This window comes from Anarhichas minor, unplaced genomic scaffold (assembly GCF_050575085.1).
Source record: "Anarhichas minor isolate MPS153535 unplaced genomic scaffold, ASM5057508v1 ptg000058l, whole genome shotgun sequence".
Classification (NCBI taxonomy): domain Eukaryota; kingdom Metazoa; phylum Chordata; class Actinopteri; order Perciformes; family Anarhichadidae; genus Anarhichas; species Anarhichas minor.
In genome coordinates this window covers 12,812,422-12,833,839 of record NW_027466504.1, presented here as the reverse complement: position 1 = coordinate 12,833,839, position 21,418 = coordinate 12,812,422, and the positions used below count along the sequence as shown (strand labels likewise).

General features: G+C 41.3%; 1 protein-coding gene across 3 annotated transcripts in view; it reads right to left on the bottom strand.

Annotated features, from left to right (window-relative positions):
- LOC142932865 (A-type potassium channel modulatory protein KCNIP2) overlaps positions 1–21,418 on the bottom strand; it is an 81,846-nt gene that overhangs the window by 28,820 nt on the left and 31,608 nt on the right. Inside the window, exon 2 of one of the 3 annotated variants that reach the window (XM_076076954.1) lies at positions 21,092–21,100. The exons of the other annotated variants lie outside the window; for them this stretch is intronic. Within the exon in view, the coding sequence (XP_075933069.1) occupies positions 21,092–21,100 (9 nt within the window). The remainder of the gene's footprint in view (positions 1–21,091; positions 21,101–21,418) is intronic. 3 annotated transcript variants of the gene reach the window in all.

Below are 21,418 nucleotides of genomic sequence, written 5' to 3'. Positions count from 1 at the left end.
GAGGCCTGGCGTCCTCATGCCTGGATGGCTGAATGGAACAGGCAGCTCTGTCCCAGTTGGGGACCATCAGACTTTTAGTGCCTCTGACCACCAGCCTCCCTGCTGGATAGGCCTGATGTGCATCCTTTCTTTGTTTGCACCCACTGTTGTCCATTACAAAGAGTATGACCCAGAAAGAAAGACCGAAGGAGGAAAATAAAAGAAGAGGGATGGGATAAATCTAATTCAATGTTCCTTTAAATAAGTCACACATGCTTGTGTTTTTCTCTCCAATTTTCAAATTGACTGTATTTTCACATTGGCATATAAATATGACTTAAGGTATAATGTTTTACTCCTATATTTTGGTTTGTTTGAGCAGTTGAGAAAGATGTAATTTAAACAACCACACAAAGGTCGCCTGGATATGTGGGTCTCTGTCATCTTCCAGGTGGACTGAAGTGAAGTCTGTTCATGGTGAGAAAACAACACGGACCAACAGCTGATTATTATTCAGATCATGGCAACCTGTTTCCAATTTGCAGAGGTGTCAGACACTTTACCTACTTTGTGTTTTTCTAGTGGCACCTCTTTGATGGATGAGCTTACAGTCTAATGTTCATATTTCTTTGTGAGCATAGATCCATATTGAAATACTGCAGTGCCCTATAGTGTGTCAGCACACATACAGTTTATTCAAAAATGAGTCACTACATAACATCTGTTTTTCCATTAAGCTTACACGTCAGGGGGTTTCTTAATTTAACATGATACAAACATCTACAGTATTTGTTAGAGCTGAAACAATAGCAACTATTTTCATAAATAATTGATGATCTTTCATGCTAGTGAATTGATTATTTGGGCGGTTTAAAAAGACAAATTTGAAATGTATGAAGATTTTACAATGTTATATCAGGCTCTAGAAAATATTCTTGATTTTCTTTTGACCAAACAATTTCTCAATTAATCGACAATGTAATTGGCAGAAATTAATCAATTCGATTGCAGCCCTTGTATAACTTTAAAAAAGCTGTGAGCTTCAGCCTCAGCCCAGTCGGCCAACAGAAGCAGTGGAGACGTTATTATTCCAGCTTGTTTCTTCACTAGTCGTAGTACATTATCACACTACCAGACTACAAGCTGTATTGTCACTCACGTACACTGTTTGTCATAATCAATATTCTTTCATTATCCGCATCAGAGCCATGGCATCATTTCCTTTTTGTATGGGGAAATATAGTTCAGTGGAAATATAGAGTGGTCATACCTTTAGACCATGAGAAAACATAAATATAACTAAAGTCATACTTTTGTAACATTACCTCATACATGTCTATTTACATACAAGAAAGGTTATTCAAGTACACTTTTCTATAATCTGTTATCACAGCACTAGCTATAAGGTGCTCTTTTATGTAGTGTACGGCTGCAAAAACAAGCCCTAAAACGTTAACTTTGCAGTGAAATTAAGAGTCAGGTGTCCACATTGTGCTCACATTCATACAGCAGTGGGAGTATAACAGAGATCCCGGAGGCCTTTAATAGCTTACATTTATTCACTGCTCTGATAGCTATAGTTAGCAGTAAATTTATCCACCTGCCAAGAGAACTTGTCAACGGAGGATGGAAAATACACTTCCATTGAGTTAGTTAGGCTTTAATGACTGAGGGGCTGGCTGGAAAGAGCTGATTAGAAAATTAATTATTTATCAAAATACTACTAAAAATTTCCCCTGAAGAATTGAGAGCAAGTCATTAAGGTGAAAATTGAATGTCCCGAATTTCATATCAAGAGTATAGGTCTTTATGTATGAACACACGCCTGTGTGTTGGGGATGCTTCTCGTTCAGTGGTGGAGGCTCAGTGTATCTGTGTCTGAAGGAGATTCGTCGATAATAAGGAAAGATCAATAACCTAACACACGGCCACGGCCAGTCCTCTCTATGCATTTGTCCAGGGTCAAAATTAAACTAGTAGATGGTGTTCTCATTCAGTTTAGAACTTAATCCTCTCTTTATCTAACAGTCTTGCATAGCTACAGGCCCACTTTTTTTCCTGGCCAGGGTGGTTGTTGAAAACAAATGTAGCTTATCATGTCATCAGTTTAGTGGACGTGAATGGATTGACTTTACACATGGCTATTCCACAGAAAGTCTAATTCTCTTAGCTCTAAAAGATTTATCGCTGGCTGCTGACACGGAGCCATCAGAAATATCGGGGCCGGTTGTAAGTTAATGCATAAGTAACCATGTCTTCAATATAGGACATTTTCTGTATCGTTGCAAGTTCAAGTTCAGCTGTAAAGAGGGTTGTTGTTTTTTTTCACCATATGATACATGCAGACATGAATGTTGGGGCCACCTGGATACATCTGAGAATTTTGCTCTCTGTGCAACAATGTTACTCATTCTCTCCGAGTGCAGAGAGAAGTGGAAAGGTTGAGGGTGTTTCACTTGGCTAGTCAGAGTTCAAGGAGAAAGACCTGGAGGAAGTGCCAGTTGGAGCACTATAATATTTCAAGCCATATTTACATTCTATATTTACTTTATTTATATATTTTACTTTTATCATACAGACTTAGGACAACTTATATGTTAATGTATTCTTCATTATTGTGTCCCTCTGCGCCTGGTGTGCATTATAATAGATCATTTGTCAAAGTAATGGGCGTTTCAGCCTATTAACTACAAAAAATGTATACCCAGCAAAAAATTTAAATAAAAATCGTTCAGTTCATTAAATGGAAACTTTTCAGACAAAAGTTGAAGGCTAAAAGTAACAGAAAATGAGTGCCTCGTGTAAGTATCTGTGTTTCAGCACCATGGACAGAGACACAGAGAAAGACAGATTGAACCTAACTAAGATGTCCAGTTTCTTACTATTTGTTTTCCAAACACAAGAACAGAACTTGAATACATGTAACAACCGGAGAATGGAGAGTTTTATGCCCACAAATTGACTTTTGACACAAAATACAAACTGCAAACAGCTAACCGATGCAAGTGTCATTATAGCAAATGCCAATTTGCAACACCTGTCCCCAGAAGGGCTTTTAAAGAACTAGAGATTCTTTGGATTCAGGACAGAGATGAGTCAGTTACAGCTTCACTACACCGTGTCAGATTATACTGCAATATATTGATGAGAATAAGATTAAATAGGATGTTTAATCTTTAAGAGAGTAGTTTTTGGATGCATGTTTGCTCAGACAACAGAATTATGAGACCGTCACCCCTCCATACTCTTCCCTCTATGCTGAAAAATGTTCTGCCCCCACCAGTCCTAATCCACCATAAATCAGGCTTTACTAAACCCTTCAGAAACTATACGAGTTAGCTCATGTCTATAATCTGTGGTTATAACCAAGCCAACCAACGAAGCATCATGGTCTAATTCTGGGGGGGATGTATCAATCCTAGAAGAAGTTCCAGTGAGAGAAAAACAATCAAAAATATAAAACATTTTCCTTCAGTTCCTCCTCTGCGTCACATTTTTCACACCTAGTTTTGCCCCCTTTCACTCCCCACACTCCCTGCTGCTAATATGATTTTATTTTTAGCACATTTGAGGTGTGTGAGTGTGTGTGTGTGTGTGTGTGTGTGTGTGTGTGTGTGTGTGTGTGTGTATACACATGATAGATGAAGCTGATGTTTCACATCTCTCTCGTAAGGGGGAAGAAGATGAGGGAGGGATGGAGGTGAATGGAGCGGAAGTTGAAGGGGGGATAAGAAGCAGGCTTGAGAGCTGTTACTATACAGGAAGTGTGGAGCAGAAGGAAAGGTGAAAGGGACAAGGCTTCCACCTGAAAGCCCCGCTGGCACAGCAAACTGACCTACAAGCAGCTGAAGATCAGCAGGCCAATCTGATAGTGCTCTCCTTCAGAGAGATGAGGTATGACGGGAACAGTCTGGTGTACTGCACCATTCAATTAGACAGCTCCCACCGGCCTTAGCTTTGGGCGAGAACTGAAATTTAATCACATCATTTCTAGCTTCTTGTCTTTCCCCCAGTATCTCTTGAGAGGGAGTCGAAGAGCTGGCCGGAGGTGAGAAGCCTGTAACCTGCTTTAAATCATGTTGAAAGTGGGTATAAGAAGCAGAAAGTGCAGACACCACCCCGATATAGACACTAGAGTACCTGACGGGCAGAGCAAGCTAGAGTACTGACTTGATCAGCTTAACGGAGCGAAAATGTGAACAGCATGGAGCAGATTAGGGCTAAAACAGTGGGATGAATGCCAGAGAAAACAAAGGATGAGAAAGCAAGCAACAGATACACAGCGGGATTATTCAGCATACACGGAGTGCACAAATAACTACAAACCAACTGTCGCTCTTCCTTTAATAACTTGATCTGGACTGCCACTGCGTGTGCATAAAATTGGCACTACGTGCGTAACAGAGATGTAATGTTTAAATATAGATCTTCAAAGAGGAACTTTTTCCTGCAAAGGCTCTGACCGTGAACTTCCACAAGGAGTTTATTTTTAGGCCAGCGTTTTATTTTGACTGTGAATGCACGAGTCAGGAGGTGTCAACAACAGACAAGAATAATCAGCGCAAGCAAGATAATTTGAGTGAGAATCTTCACATGTCTGGCGACAAAACGAGTGTGTTCCTAAAATAGATGCGAGTGCTCAGACGTGGCATCTTGGAGTCTCTATCCATCCCTTCCCGTCTTCTCCCTTTGTGGCTTTCTATCTTTCTATTCCCTCACTTTAAGATCTTTTTTTAATATAATGTCAACAGATTATCAAATGACAAAACACTTGTCACAACTTGGCGTTGCAGCCAGCAAAATAATAATCTCAAATGAAGTGGAACAACATCTTTTAAATGAATACATCTCTCTGTTTCTGCCCCGCAAGTCACTCTATCCAAACACGAGGATTAAAAGCTGCTTCCCGCTGGGTTTTCGTATTGCCTATTATCCAGTAATATGAGACAACATGCAGCTCAGCCTGGCAGAGTGTGTCCTCTTCACCCCACAGTAAAGCACACGAGCAGGGGGCTTAAGCTTGGAGAACCGTAAGTTATCCTTATGGCAATGAACAACTGCCTTCCCACTGTGAGTGCCATTACCACACACTGTGATATGGCTTACAGTAGTGGGTACACTCCACGCCCGCAAATACAGCAACACACACACACACACAGACACACACACACACACACACACACACACTAACCCCCGCAAGCACCCGTCAGAATTTACCATCACAGGCAGTCTTTGTTTTATTCATTTAGTCTAAAATTGACATTTAATGTAAATTTTCCTGAAAAGGAGAGGAACGTGATGGATGGGTGTGTAATGATATTTGTCAGAGACAAGAGGGAGGGTGACACTAGCAAACTGCATCAACTCTACAGGTGCTTGAAGGGGATAAGTTCAGAGGAAAGATACACATATACTTCAAACAGCATAAGAGAGTTTTTTTTGAATAAAATACAAAATACGTAGCAGCAATATCTCGAACACAAATACACATAAGGCTCAGAATCTCAAGGCTTGGGCCAAGGCTCAGACCGAACATATTTTATTCATAGCTGAAAGGTTGATAACAAAATCTCTTTGGTCATAGCAGCGATGGAGCTGCAAAGAGAATCAAACAACTTGTGGAAATGTATGTGTGTCTGTCAATCTGAGCCAATGTGCATGTAAGCCCTCACTGTTGTGGAAGTAGACAGGCCCAAGCAGCAGAGTTATGAATTACAAAGTATAACTTTGCACTTTGTAATTTATAACTCTGCTGCTTGGGCCTGTCTACTTCCACAACAGCCTCTAGTCTAGAAGAAGACTAACACCCAGTTTAATTTCGAAAAATGTCAAATCCCCTAACAAATGACTCTGAAGAAGGAAATGAATCTGACTAATTCTTGCTCATATGTGTACCAAGAAGTGCAGTTGAAAGGTATGAAGGTGCCGTGTTGGGCGGGGCATTTTATAAAATGATTAAAGTCACAGGAAGCTAGTTTCTGCAACACATGATCTGAATCACCTGAAGAGAATGAATGTGCAGCAATGACCAGTATGTATTGCTGCTCATTACACAGCTCCCAAATACATTAATCTTCAGATATGAAATATTGATTTAAGACTATTCATTACAAGCTAAAGCAATTTGCAAGTCAAAGCAACATGTTTGTGAACAGTTACTGCGGCCAAAAGTTGTTAGGGCACAAGGTGTCGCTCGTTTATTCGATTAGAAAAAAACGTAACCGCTCTCTCTCACTGGGAAATTGTTATTTAGCAAAAACAAAACCAGAATGCGTACGGGGGTCAATGCTAAAGCATGCAGGGCTGTAAACATGTAGACAACAAGGTCAAACTGGGTTGTTCGATATTGTGATTACTGATGCATTGATAAGGGAATGGAAAAGGGACAAACTATTGCAGTGGACAGTTTTTGAGCCGTGAAAAACAGATGTAATCACATTTAGGTGTGTCAGCAACAGAATCAAAAGGCCTTTTTCACTGATTCAATGTTTTGGAGGAGATTATGTGGTCTCAGTATGAAATAAATAATACTTAAAGAGCACAACATGGACATGTGGCAGTATATAAATTGGACAAAGATAGTATGTGAAAGACATATTTTCGCTGTTTGTCATGGTTAGCCATCAGTTATAGCACCATACACATCCATGGTACACCTAAACATTACATATTGCTACATCTTGCAATTCCCAGCATCGCTACACCAAAATTCAACCTGGACAGAGGTCTAGGCAGCCCCCAAAATTGAAAACACCTGTGAAGGTGAGCGCAGCCTTTTAGCGTGGGCACAGGCTCACAAATCCAACCTCTTTAACTTCATGCCAAACCACAGGTGGTATTACTTCAGTTACAGATGCAGTGTGTAGGATCTGGCTGTAACATGCGGTGGAGTTGCAGATCGCAAACAACTGAAACTCCCTCTTTCCAGATGATCACTATCAAAAGAAGGAGGCATTAAGGTCAAAAAAAGAAACATGACAGCCGTGAAGAGGACCCTCTCTCAAGACAAACAACTAAACAGCTCCACAGAAGGCAGAAACACAACGATTCTTGTTTTGAGGCGATTATACACTAATGAAAACACATTATATGTCATTTCTGCCAATTGATCCCCCTAAATGTTGCTTTCACAAAATATTCATACAATGATATTTTTGATAAATAATCAAATAATAGAACAGCTAGGAAGGTCTGGTGGGACATGGTAAGAAAATAACATCCCTTTACTGTAATTTATCCTTCAAAACCAGCAAAAGACAACACTTATGCCATATATCCAAAATCTAAGACAATATCTAGTCTTGTATCACAATACAGGTATAATATGGATATATTGCACCGCCCCCGGAGAGGGTACAGAATGAAGAAAGAGACGTGTACTGTCAGCTTGGACTTGTTACGTGAGATAAGAGCACAGCTAAAGGACAGATCAATAGGGCTCACAGAGATTCTATGCAGCCAAAGCCTCAAGATCACATCTACAGACGAAGATTGTGTCATGCAACAGAGTGAAGTAGAAAAGGAAGTTAGTGCGCATACAGTTGGTGTATGTTAAGTAGTATACTTTGTGTGGGTATGTGGGCGGGCAAACACATTTAATGGTATTTAATACATCTTAATTGCACTAAACAAAGCTAGTCCCACTATTAGGCAAATCGACACGAACAAAGCTCTAGGGCAGAGAACACACACACACACACACACACACACACACACACACACACACACACACACATACACACACACACACACACACACACACACACACACACTAACCCCCGCAAGCACCCGTCAGAATTTACCATCACAGGCAGTCTTTGTTTTATTCATTTAGTCTAAAATTAACATTTAATGTCAATTTTCCTGAAAAGGAGAGGAACGTGATGGATGGGTGTGTAATGATATTTGTCAGAGACAAGAGGGAGGGTGACACTAGCAAACTGCATCAACTCTACAGGTGCTTGAAGGGGATAAGTTCAGAGGAAAGATACACATATACTTCAAACAGCATAAGAGAGTTTTTTTTGAATAAAATACAAAATACGTAGCAGCAATATCTCGAACACAAATACACATAAGGCTCAGAATCTCAAGGCTTGGGCCAAGGCTCAGACCGAACATATTTTATTCATAGCTGAAAGGTTGATAACAAAATCTCTTTGGTCATAGCAGCGATGGAGCTGCAAAGAGAATCAAACAACTTGTGGAAATGTATGTGTGTCTGTCAATCTGAGCCAATGTGCATGTAAGCCCTCACTGTTGTGGAAGTAGACAGGCCCAAGCAGCAGAGTTATGAATTACAAAGTATAACTTTGCACTTTGTAATTTATAACTCTGCTGCTTGGGCCTGTCTACTTCCACAACAGCCTCTAGTCTAGAAGAAGACTAACACCCAGTTTAATTTCGAAAAATGTCAAATCCCCTAACAAATGACTCTGAAGAAGGAAATGAATCTGACTAATTCTTGCTCATATGTGTACCAAGAAGTGCAGTTGAAAGGTATGAAGGTGCCGTGTTGGGCGGGGCATTTTATAAAATGATTAAAGTCACAGGAAGCTAGTTTCTGCAACACATGATCTGAATCACCTGAAGAGAATGAATGTGCAGCAATGACCAGTATGTATTGCTGCTCATTAGACAGCTCCCAAATACATTAATCTTCAGATATGAAATATTGATTTAAGACTATTCATTACAAGCTAAAGCAATTTGCAAGTCAAAGCAACATGTTTGTGAACAGTTACTGCGGCCAAAAGTTGTTAGGGCACAAGGTGTCGCTCGTTTATTCGATTAGAAAAAAACGTAACCGCTCTCTCTCACTGGGAAATTGTTATTTAGCAAAAACAAAACCAGAATGCGTACGGGGGTCAATGCTAAAGCATGCAGGGCTGTAAACATGTAGACAACAAGGTCAAACTGGGTTGTTCGATATTGTGATTACTGATGCATTGATAAGGGAATGGAAAAGGGACAAACTATTGCAGTGGACAGTTTTTGAGCCGTGAAAAACAGATGTAATCACATTTAGGTGTGTCAGCAACAGAATCAAAAGGCCTTTTTCACTGATTCAATGTTTTGGAGGAGATTATGTGGTCTCAGTATGAAATAAATAATACTTAAAGAGCACAACATGGACATGTGGCAGTATATAAATTGGACAAAGATAGTATGTGAAAGACATATTTTCGCTGTTTGTCATGGTTAGCCATCAGTTATAGCACCATACACATCCATGGTACACCTAAACATTACATATTGCTACATCTTGCAATTCCCAGCATCGCTACACCAAAATTCAACCTGGACAGAGGTCTAGGCAGCCCCCAAAATTGAAAACACCTGTGAAGGTGAGCGCAGCCTTTTAGCGTGGGCACAGGCTCACAAATCCAACCTCTTTAACTTCATGCCAAACCACAGGTGGTATTACTTCAGTTACAGATGCAGTGTGTAGGATCTGGCTGTAACATGCGGTGGAGTTGCAGATCGCAAACAACTGAAACTCCCTCTTTCCAGATGATCACTATCAAAAGAAGGAGGCATTAAGGTCAAAAAAAGAAACATGACAGCCGTGAAGAGGACCCTCTCTCAAGACAAACAACTAAACAGCTCCACAGAAGGCAGAAACACAACGATTCTTGTTTTGAGGCGATTATACACTAATGAAAACACATTATATGTCATTTCTGCCAATTGATCCCCCTAAATGTTGCTTTCACAAAATATTCATACAATGATATTTTTGATAAATAATCAAATAATAGAACAGCTAGGAAGGTCTGGTGGGACATGGTAAGAAAATAACATCCCTTTACTGTAATTTATCCTTCAAAACCAGCAAAAGACAACACTTATGCCATATATCCAAAATCTAAGACAATATCTAGTCTTGTATCACAATACAGGTATAATATGGATATATTGCACCGCCCCCGGAGAGGGTACAGAATGAAGAAAGAGACGTGTACTGTCAGCTTGGACTTGTTACGTGAGATAAGAGCACAGCTAAAGGACAGATCAATAGGGCTCACAGAGATTCTATGCAGCCAAAGCCTCAAGATCACATCTACAGACGAAGATTGTGTCATGCAACAGAGTGAAGTAGAAAAGGAAGTTAGTGCGCATACAGTTGGTGTATGTTAAGTAGTATACTTTGTGTGGGTATGTGGGCGGGCAAACACATTTAATGGTATTTAATACATCTTAATTGCACTAAACAAAGCTAGTCCCACTATTAGGCAAATCGACACGAACAAAGCTCTAGGGCAGAGAACACACACACACACACACACACACACACACACACACACACACACACACACACACACACACACATACACACACACACACACACACACACACACACACACACTAACCCCCGCAAGCACCCGTCAGAATTTACCATCACAGGCAGTCTTTGTTTTATTCATTTAGTCTAAAATTAACATTTAATGTCAATTTTCCTGAAAAGGAGAGGAACGTGATGGATGGGTGTGTAATGATATTTGTCAGAGACAAGAGGGAGGGTGACACTAGCAAACTGCATCAACTCTACAGGTGCTTGAAGGGGATAAGTTCAGAGGAAAGATACACATATACTTCAAACAGCATAAGAGAGTTTTTTTTGAATAAAATACAAAATACGTAGCAGCAATATCTCGAACACAAATACACATAAGGCTCAGAATCTCAAGGCTTGGGCCAAGGCTCAGACCGAACATATTTTATTCATAGCTGAAAGGTTGATAACAAAATCTCTTTGGTCATAGCAGCGATGGAGCTGCAAAGAGAATCAAACAACTTGTGGAAATGTATGTGTGTCTGTCAATCTGAGCCAATGTGCATGTAAGCCCTCACTGTTGTGGAAGTAGACAGGCCCAAGCAGCAGAGTTATGAATTACAAAGTATAACTTTGCACTTTGTAATTTATAACTCTGCTGCTTGGGCCTGTCTACTTCCACAACAGCCTCTAGTCTAGAAGAAGACTAACACCCAGTTTAATTTCGAAAAATGTCAAATCCCCTAACAAATGACTCTGAAGAAGGAAATGAATCTGACTAATTCTTGCTCATATGTGTACCAAGAAGTGCAGTTGAAAGGTATGAAGGTGCCGTGTTGGGCGGGGCATTTTATAAAATGATTAAAGTCACAGGAAGCTAGTTTCTGCAACACATGATCTGAATCACCTGAAGAGAATGAATGTGCAGCAATGACCAGTATGTATTGCTGCTCATTAGACAGCTCCCAAATACATTAATCTTCAGATATGAAATATTGATTTAAGACTATTCATTACAAGCTAAAGCAATTTGCAAGTCAAAGCAACATGTTTGTGAACAGTTACTGCGGCCAAAAGTTGTTAGGGCACAAGGTGTCGCTCGTTTATTCGATTAGAAAAAAACGTAACCGCTCTCTCTCACTGGGAAATTGTTATTTAGCAAAAACAAAACCAGAATGCGTACGGGGGTCAATGCTAAAGCATGCAGGGCTGTAAACATGTAGACAACAAGGTCAAACTGGGTTGTTCGATATTGTGATTACTGATGCATTGATAAGGGAATGGAAAAGAGACAAACTATTGCAGTGGACAGTTTTTGAGCCGTGAAAAACAGATGTAATCACATTTAGGTGTGTCAGCAACAGAATCAAAAGGCCTTTTTCACTGATTCAATGTTTTGGAGGAGATTATGTGGTCTCAGTATGAAATAAATAATACTTAAAGAGCACAACATGGACATGTGGCAGTATATAAATTGGACAAAGATAGTATGTGAAAGACATATTTTCGCTGTTTGTCATGGTTAGCCATCAGTTATAGCACCATACACATCCATGGTACACCTAAACATTACATATTGCTACATCTTGCAATTCCCAGCATCGCTACACCAAAATTCAACCTGGACAGAGGTCTAGGCAGCCCCCAAAATTGAAAACACCTGTGAAGGTGAGCGCAGCCTTTTAGCGTGGGCACAGGCTCACAAATCCAACCTCTTTAACTTCATGCCAAACCACAGGTGGTATTACTTCAGTTACAGATGCAGTGTGTAGGATCTGGCTGTAACATGCGGTGGAGTTGCAGATCGCAAACAACTGAAACTCCCTCTTTCCAGATGATCACTATCAAAAGAAGGAGGCATTAAGGTCAAAAAAAGAAACATGACAGCCGTGAAGAGGACCCTCTCTCAAGACAAACAACTAAACAGCTCCACAGAAGGCAGAAACACAACGATTCTTGTTTTGAGGCGATTATACACTAATGAAAACACATTATATGTCATTTCTGCCAATTGATCCCCCTAAATGTTGCTTTCACAAAATATTCATACAATGATATTTTTGATAAATAATCAAATAATAGAACAGCTAGGAAGGTCTGGTGGGACATGGTAAGAAAATAACATCCCTTTACTGTAATTTATCCTTCAAAACCAGCAAAAGACAACACTTATGCCATATATCCAAAATCTAAGACAATATCTAGTCTTGTATCACAATACAGGTATAATATGGATATATTGCACCGCCCCCGGAGAGGGTACAGAATGAAGAAAGAGACGTGTACTGTCAGCTTGGACTTGTTACGTGAGATAAGAGCACAGCTAAAGGACAGATCAATAGGGCTCACAGAGATTCTATGCAGCCAAAGCCTCAAGATCACATCTACAGACGAAGATTGTGTCATGCAACAGAGTGAAGTAGAAAAGGAAGTTAGTGCGCATACAGTTGGTGTATGTTAAGTAGTATACTTTGTGTGGGTATGTGGGCGGGCAAACACATTTAATGGTATTTAATACATCTTAATTGCACTAAACAAAGCTAGTCCCACTATTAGGCAAATCGACACGAACAAAGCTCTAGGGCAGAGAACACACACACACACACACACACACACACACACACACACACACACACACACACACATCAGAGTGGCTTGTTTCCCCTACAGAGGCTAATGAAACAAACTAATTACTGGGCAAAGTAGGGGCAAGAAGGAGGGTGACTATAAATGACTGTCATCAGTAATGTGCACACACACAAACCCCAAGCAGCCATAACCAGACACAATCAGACTCCTAAGCATCGTGTAGGTCTGTGGTGGAATAGGCAGGTCATACTTATAAGTATGCTTATAATTGACTGGACTAATTATAGACACAACAACATATCCAGAAACATTGTGTGGTATCAAGGCTCAGTTGGGATCAAGAATAATCTGGTAGAATCTTTCAAACATGGTCTGTTGACTTTACCCAATGAGGGGGAATAAAACACCAAGTAACCCGGGACTTTCTTCATTCCATGTGTCCTTTTCTTTTGCATAGTTTAAGGGTCACACACAACTTTGATGGCAGAGTCCATGAGCGACTTAAATCACACGTCCCTCAGCACTGCCAAAAATGCCACAATACTCAAATACCAAACTGTGAATGGCCTTGATGAAATCCCTATGTAGCACAGCCATTACACCGTTCTGCCCTCACCGGCTCCCATCACACTGAAGCAGACATCGCTCTCCCTCTCTCTCTCTCTCTCTCCTATTGGAACAGACACACAGGAGCCAGTAGTCATGGTAACTCCATTCTGGGCAAACGTAAGGATGCGTATGTATGTGCGCACACACACACACACACACACACTTTAGTAAATGCATCATGGAGGGGAGCTGGTGAAGGGGCTTTGAGACTCTGGTAGCTAGTTAGCTGTGTAAACAGAGTAGTTTGTTTTGCAAAGCACGATGTCAAACTCCATAATTCACCAATGTTTGTATTTCCTTATCTGACTTTATAATAATTTGCTTTTGATGCATGAAGCACCCAACAGATGTCTGGTACATTAATTATGTATATACACAATCAAAGTCAATTAATTAATCAAGTATCCATGTTTTTCATGCTGAATGACTTATTTCCAAGAAACTAATGAGCACATCAGATTTAAATGACTGCTTTTGCATTATCATCTGTGGAGAAACTCAGTTTTACAGATCTGTTTATTAAATCTAACTAAATCGATTAGTCGTTAGGTGTCATTCGACTGAGAATTTCGTAGTAGACAGCTCTATAAAGACCATTAAACCAAACCTTTTAAAGAAAACACAGGAATACATAGTTTTGTGTTAAAAAAAAAAAGGCTCAGTAAATTATTTTAAAAGCTGGGCGTTGTAGTTTTTAGCAAATGCTAATAAAACAGATTTTGTTTGTCAGGAACTATATACAGCGGAGGATTAATATGCATTCGGTGGAGTATTAACAGCAGGATGGAGTATGTACTGACTTAAAGTATACGACAGTGCCCATGTTCATTGTAACGAACGAACATGTAGCTCATTACAATGTACTTTAGCTAATTGCTGCGCTTTTAGTAGTTTCAGATGTGTATGGCACAGAGCAATAAGCTCTCAGGCTTTGACTACACCTTGAAATTGGATTTGTTGACAATAAGAAAAATACAGAATATCTTATTCATTTATTAGAGCCAATTAATCATTCATTCAATCATTCATATACTGCCATATTTTGAAAAGAATTGTCATCAGTGTTTCACTGTTGAATCCAAAGTTTAAATGCTTGAGTTTTAAATGCTTTAATACTGAGATTTGACCGTTTTAATGTGGTAATTGGTAACACATTTGCGTCCCAAAAACAAAATATTAAAAAAACACCTGAAGCATCATTCTAACAACCAAAGAATTCTTTATCAGCACAAATATTGGTAACTTTTCCACCTGAATAAATTGGTCATCATACGCAATGTTATTGTTTTGGTCAAAATACAATGTTCCTACATGGATTATAACGTGTGTGTATGTGTGTGCGTGCGTGCCTCATGCACTCACGTCCAATCGCTGCTGTCAGAGCACGAACATGAAGCTCTGCAGATGTCAAAGTCTGAGGAGATAACGAGGAGAGCCGAGGTGGAGATGAGCGGCACGGATGTCAAATTAGCATTCACGCGCCGCTCTATTGACAAGGTCATCTAAACACTGCTTTATCTCCACCTTCTAGGATCAACTGCTGGGATTTAATAGAAACACCCTACTCTGTTGTGTCTTCCCCAAGGCAATGTGAGCTGCTGTTCAATATCACTCACAAGAAAAAGAGAGGGAATGGGTGTAAAGCTTAGCAGCAGGCTGTCAAAAGGCACATTATAGAGGGTGTTTCTGGCAAAGGACACTTTATTCATTCAACACTACGCTCAGTAGGACAAAGAGTGTGAGTACATAAAGGAAATAAGACCTTTTAAGTATCAAGAAAATATTCTGACGTGGTTTATACAAGTTTATTCTAATCTTAGCGTAAAGATTAGCATTTTAAAGTTGCGTGTAAGTGTACAGGGAGAGCTAAAGAGGAGGATGGGTGAGTCGATGTCATACTGAGAGCTGACTGAAGGGCTGGATAAAAGGCTCCGTGTCTTTGTCCCACTGAGAGTTTCTCAATAGAGGTGGAATGCCACTTGCTTCCAGAGGGCAATCTTTCTGACTGCCAGAGAGAGAGCAGGAGGAGAGAAAGGAGGCTGTGGGAGGGAGGACGAGGGAGTCAAAAAAAGATAGAAAGAGGGGAGGAGTGAGTTCATTCAACCCCAACAGAAAACATATGCCCACAAGCATACATACATAGATACTTATATATACAATGCATATGAACAATATACAGAGAATACTCTTCAAGCTGTTTGATGTCTTCGTTTGTATGGTTTCTCTGTCTGGAGATGACACAAAGCACTCAGACGTACTGTATACACACACACACACACGCAAACCCTAAGTTCACTCACGCTCTTTGAAAAAAAATATGTTTGTTTTAGATCTATGCAAATACGGAGTATACATCTGCCCTACCATCATTTAGGTAGAGAACAAGCTCAGCCACAGACACAGCAGGACACTGAAGTGATGGATCAACCACAGGACCATCAGCAAAGATCAGAAACAGCCTCTGCTAAATACACAGCAAACTCCAGTGAACACCATCGCCATTTGGCTTCTGTACTCGCAGAATAAGCGGACCCACCAGCAAAAGCTCTGGGTGTGGAAGTGGAAGTTTTGGGTGCCTACCTTCGGTGAGAGTTCCCATGAGGAAGTGGTAGAAATAGCGAGCCACCTTGGTGAGCTGCCTCTTGCACCTTTTCCTGCACTGGCTCATCTTGGTGCAGCTGTGGTGGAGGTGATGATAGTGATGGTGGTGTTTGTGTCGGCTAGTCTGCCGGGGGAAGCAAGCTCTCAAGGTAGGAGGAGAGGAACAGAGCACTGTGAGTGTGTGAGTGTGTGTGTGTGTGTGTGTGTGTGTACAGTAGGTGTGCCTGCCTCTCTTCTCCTCCTCACTCACCCCTTCTCTTTCCTCTCTCTGTCGTTCTTCCCCCTCTCTCTTTCTCTCCGCTATTCTCTCCACCTGTAGGGTGCTGGCTGTCAATCAGCCAGCCGCTCTCTGCCTCCTCCCCCTCACGTTCTGAGAAGCCCAGTTCTGGCCTCTCATTGGCTGGGAGCAGAGTGTGGCGGAAAGATTACGGACCGACGCACATGCGAGAGTGCGTGTGTGTTTGTGTACGTGTGTGAGCGCTATACTACAAGGTCTTGAGTGGCAGGTGGTGGTTTTTCTCGAGCTCCACACATCTTGTTGATGTTTTTTTTTTCCTCTCTTTTTCCTCCACTCATGGCTCATAAAGAAGACAGCTTCTGAGTGTGTGTGTGTGTGTGTGTGTGTGTGTGTGTGTGTGTGTGTGTGTGTGTGTGTGTGTGAGTGTCTGTCTGTGTGTGTTTGAGCCAGCAGGAGGTTGAGTAAAGTGACAGAGGAAACGAAGCAAACCCATCAATTAGCATCACACACACCGTCCTTCTCTGTCTCGCGCGCTCGTTCATTAATGGCATTCAGCGAGGAAAAGGACGAAGAGGAGGTGGAGTGTAGGAGCAAAAAGGAAAAGTGAAGGAATACGAAGAGACAGATAGGAAGGTGGAGATGGGGCAAAAAGGAGAATGCATAATTCATATATTTCCCTCCATTCTCCAATGTGGTAAAATTTTAAAAGAGAGAAAAAGCCTGACAGGAGAGAGAGGTTGTTGGACAAATACCAGCCTTCACCAGTCGCTGATAAACGGATTATTACCTGCCAGTAGGGAGAGAGGAGGAGCTGTTAAATCCTGTGGCATTGAGAAAGAAAGGTTTTAATGGAAAGCTCTATCATTCTGCGTCCACTCACTCAGTGTGAACGCTTGCAGAGTCACTAAACAAGGAAACACACTTACCTTGTTTTCCTTGTCGACACGTTTTATTGTTTCTCCCTCCACAACTTCCACATTACCCAACTAAACTGCTGCCACTCCACCTTTATACTCTTTCCTTCTCCCTGAGGCTGAATTAAAAGTGATTACCGTTGCCACAGCAACCTCAGATGACATGGATTTTTCTAGTAGTGGCACACACACACACACACACACACACACACACACTTACATACACACCTGTCTGTTGTTTATGTCAGGGAGAAAATCAATCAAACGTCAGGCAGATGCTTCCTCTAAAACGTTCTTGCTCTCTTTCTGCAGGCTCTGTGCTCTCATTCTCATTTAGCAGTCAAAGAATAGGGTCAAAGTTCAGGTGAGCGTTGGACAGCGAGCTGTTCTGAACCCAAGAGTCGATGCAACGCTGTCAGACAGAGTCCTGCTGTGTTACTTGGGTGTGTCAGGGCTCTCTGAGCATGTGGGAAAGACTGTAAGGCTGAGTCGGTATTAAAGATCATACAAGGATCACTTACTAATTATTAATGGGGACTCCTGGCTTCTTGGGACAGGGATCTCTAATGATTCAGATCAGGATTAACTCCCCTACTTGTGTGAATGCAGGGTTTAGAACAAGCGCAGCTGTTTTGAGAGAAAAAAAAGAAAAGAAAATCCCATGTAAACTACCTGTCAAGCATTTAAAAGGTAGACGAAGTTGGTAACTAGCTGATGAACATAGTGGAGAATGTGAAACTCACTGCAGCACAGATTTATAGATACATTTGTGTTGACATTGGAGGGCAAGTAGAGCAGACAGCAGTCAGCTGAACTTGTCTTCTGCCTTCAGGCCCCGTCTTCATCAACCTGCCAGTATACTGCAAGCCTGACAACACGTTATGAAATATTAGGTAATCCATACTGCATTGCTCAACTCCAATAGCAGATTTAATATATTAGAAATGTTTCTCATAAAAGCTGGCAAGATAATCTTAAAAAGGGATTATAGGCAATCAATGAAAACTCATCTCTTAGTTTTAACTTTAACTCTGCAGCCAGGATTTTGTAAAGAAATGCGAGGGAAACAAACAAACTTATTTTAACACAAAAACACACACACACACCTTCATGGTCACTGCTCCTCTCCCTAAGCCTATGAATAATAGAGATGTCTAGAGTCACACTGTAGTTTGAGAAGGACAGCACACCGGCACACATACACACCCGTAAGTTCATACACATACTGCGCTGAAGAAGAACTGAAGTAATGGATGGAGTGATCAGTGTAGCATGAAGGATTACCGATTTGCACTGGGGGCTGATACAACGTACCATCTCCGACCACAAACACACACACACACACACACAGCAGTGTGTATGATCTGATGATGGAGTTTAATACAGCCAGCTTTGTGCTTAGAAGATGAAAGAATGGAAGAAAAAGAGGCTGCTCAACATTTATATGTCTGGAATTTAAAAGCAAGGCAACTACAAAACATAAAGGCAATTCTAATTGCATAACGCAGAAAGGTAGTAAATAAGGAAAACAGAATAAAACAATTATGTTTAATAATTTTGAAAGAAAGCAAATGTTTTAAGAAAAAGAAAAGAAAAACTCCAGCATGTGTTAGAAGCAAAATCAGTCTCACAGCATGAAACTGTCATGCTGTGAGAAGGAACTACCGAATGTGTGTTGAAAATCTGCAATGCACTTTTTGTTCACAGTTTACGGTTCACACACGATCCTTGAAACTAATCATTGAGTCTGATCAGCTCATCATTTTGGCATCTGAGGAGAGACGACGAAGCAAGACAGCTGGTAAGAGGAGCCCCAAGTTGGGAACTATTGATGGTGGGTGGCTGGGTACTAACTTTACCAACAACACGCAGTGATCAGAGATGATGCTGCTGCCTTCAAAACAAGTGTTAGCTATCAGTCAGGGACTAACCTAACCTGACCCGCCAGATGGTTTGCTATACAGAGCCGTCTGAGAAGGCGTCACTGGAAGTGGAAACTGTTTGGAAAGGGGCAGGCACTTTCAAAGAATACTTGGCAGGCGATAGGATGAACCATCTGCAGTCCATCTCCAGTTCTGATATAACTGAGGCTATTGTAGCATCTACATTAAGGAGCTGCCGTTGTTGTTTAGAACGCACACACACGTAAGCCACGCCGTAGCTGCCTCTAGCTCCTCACAGGACGCTGATTGGTCCGTGCACTGGCTTGCCGGACACAAAGGCAATACTTGAAGTCTGACAAGATGGATATGTGGTAAGATACCAGGATTCTTGCGTGATCTCCTGACATCATGAGAATCAAGCTGCTGTGGAAGGTAAGGACCAACCTAGTCAGACGAATGTAGGCAATATCTGTTAACCAGGGTGCAGCGGCTAAGCCCAAACACAATGCTACTGAGGAGCGTCATGTTAATTATTGATGTACTTGCTGTAGCACAGCTTAGCAGTGTCTAGCTAATAACAAGTTCAACTTCTGCTTCTTTGCCTTTGATGGAATATGTATTGGTCACACCTACCAATATTAAAGCACAAGGGTGACACCTACTGGACCAATTGTGTCTTACACCCACTTGATTCCAGAAACAGCTCCGACTCACAGGATACGTTAAAAGTTCCTGAACCAAAAATACGTTTAATGAGTACTTTTAATATTCTTCTCTTATCATGCTGCCGCATGGTTAACATTGCAAAACGATTGGTTTGGTTTAGGCAACAGAAGTACTTTGTGTTTATGCTCGTTGCAGAGTTACGTTTTGTTATTATAACACAAACCATGATCTTTTTTCAATGTCTACTTCTGGTTTCAAACAAGACCTCAAAAGCGGTCTCCTGGGTGAAAGTCCTTTCCACCACTCCCACCTGCCCTTTGTAGACTTTCTCACCCTCATACTCGTTATGATATGTAACTTTCAACAAAGGCTGCTCTGTATATGTCACTTGCTCTGCATGTCACTTTTACAGACAATGCCAACATTTTTTCCTGGCGACTGGGCTGCAGGGACCTGTCTTCCTTTCAGAAAAGCTTTACATATTCAACACCAAACAATTGTACCTCCAGCTCTGACACTGTGAGGTAGAGCATGTCAGACCATCTCCAGATATCTGATTGTCTGCAACACTGTGGCGCCATTAGTTGAGCCAACCAGACAGACACACAGAAATAGTAAGAAGCGGTGGTCAAATTAAAAATGACACAGAGTCAGAATTAGTTGACTGCTACCCAGCGGAAAGATGAAGATTTTCTATGAGGGGTAAGATGGAGGAGACGAGAAGAAGTGGAGAGAGGGGTGTGGCTGCTTCAGAATGAGATATCTGCACGTGTTGTTGTTTAAGACACCGTGACACATGTCCAGGATTTGTGCCAAGACAAGTTCTCAGAGTGTATGTGTGTGTGTGTGTGTGTGTTTTCAATTGTTTCTGTCCAGACGTCTGAGTCACCACCACCAAGATGTCCATGGTGTGAACCTAGCAGAGACCAAATCCAGGCTGCAGTCCATTATCGACTATTACCAAGAAATACAACACAAACAAAGAACACAACACCTCACACAACAGGCCCTTTTAGCACCAATTATCCGCTGACAAACCCTTTTGTATTTAGTGTTAATTGAGACTTCAATCAAATGCCAGCAGCTCTTCATTGTATTCATTCAAGGACTAAAAATAGTTTCAGCCTTAAAATGTCAGTGATCAAAAAACAGAAAACTGGACAGACGGGGAGGCAGGAAGGAAGGAGGAACATGCTGGCAGACAGAAAGAGAGGTCAAACAGACAAGAAGAAAGATTAATTAAGTAGCAGGCACTGTTGCTGCACTCTTGGCCCGACAGTGAAGCTCCAGATCAGCAGGCTGTCTGAGTGATTGGATCCATCATTAGGATGGAGACCCTGGAGGCCTAAGACCTGCCCTCGCCATGAAGTGACTGTCAGAAACATCACCGAGCAGACTGGAAATCTGGAGCTTTTTTTGGCAGGTCAACAGGAGGATAAATCTATACTGACTGTCTGATTGACCTCATTCACCTGCTTCCCTCTTTCCCTTCCCCGTTTCAAAACTTCACAAAAGGTTTGTACTGAAGGAGAGTCAGATGCAGAGATAAGCTGGGATCACAAGAGCAGTGATGCCAAATTGTGCCATCGAACTCTATCTCAACTACACATCTGTATCAAGACTGAATCTTGCATGATTGGGACACTATAGGGTCACAAAATCT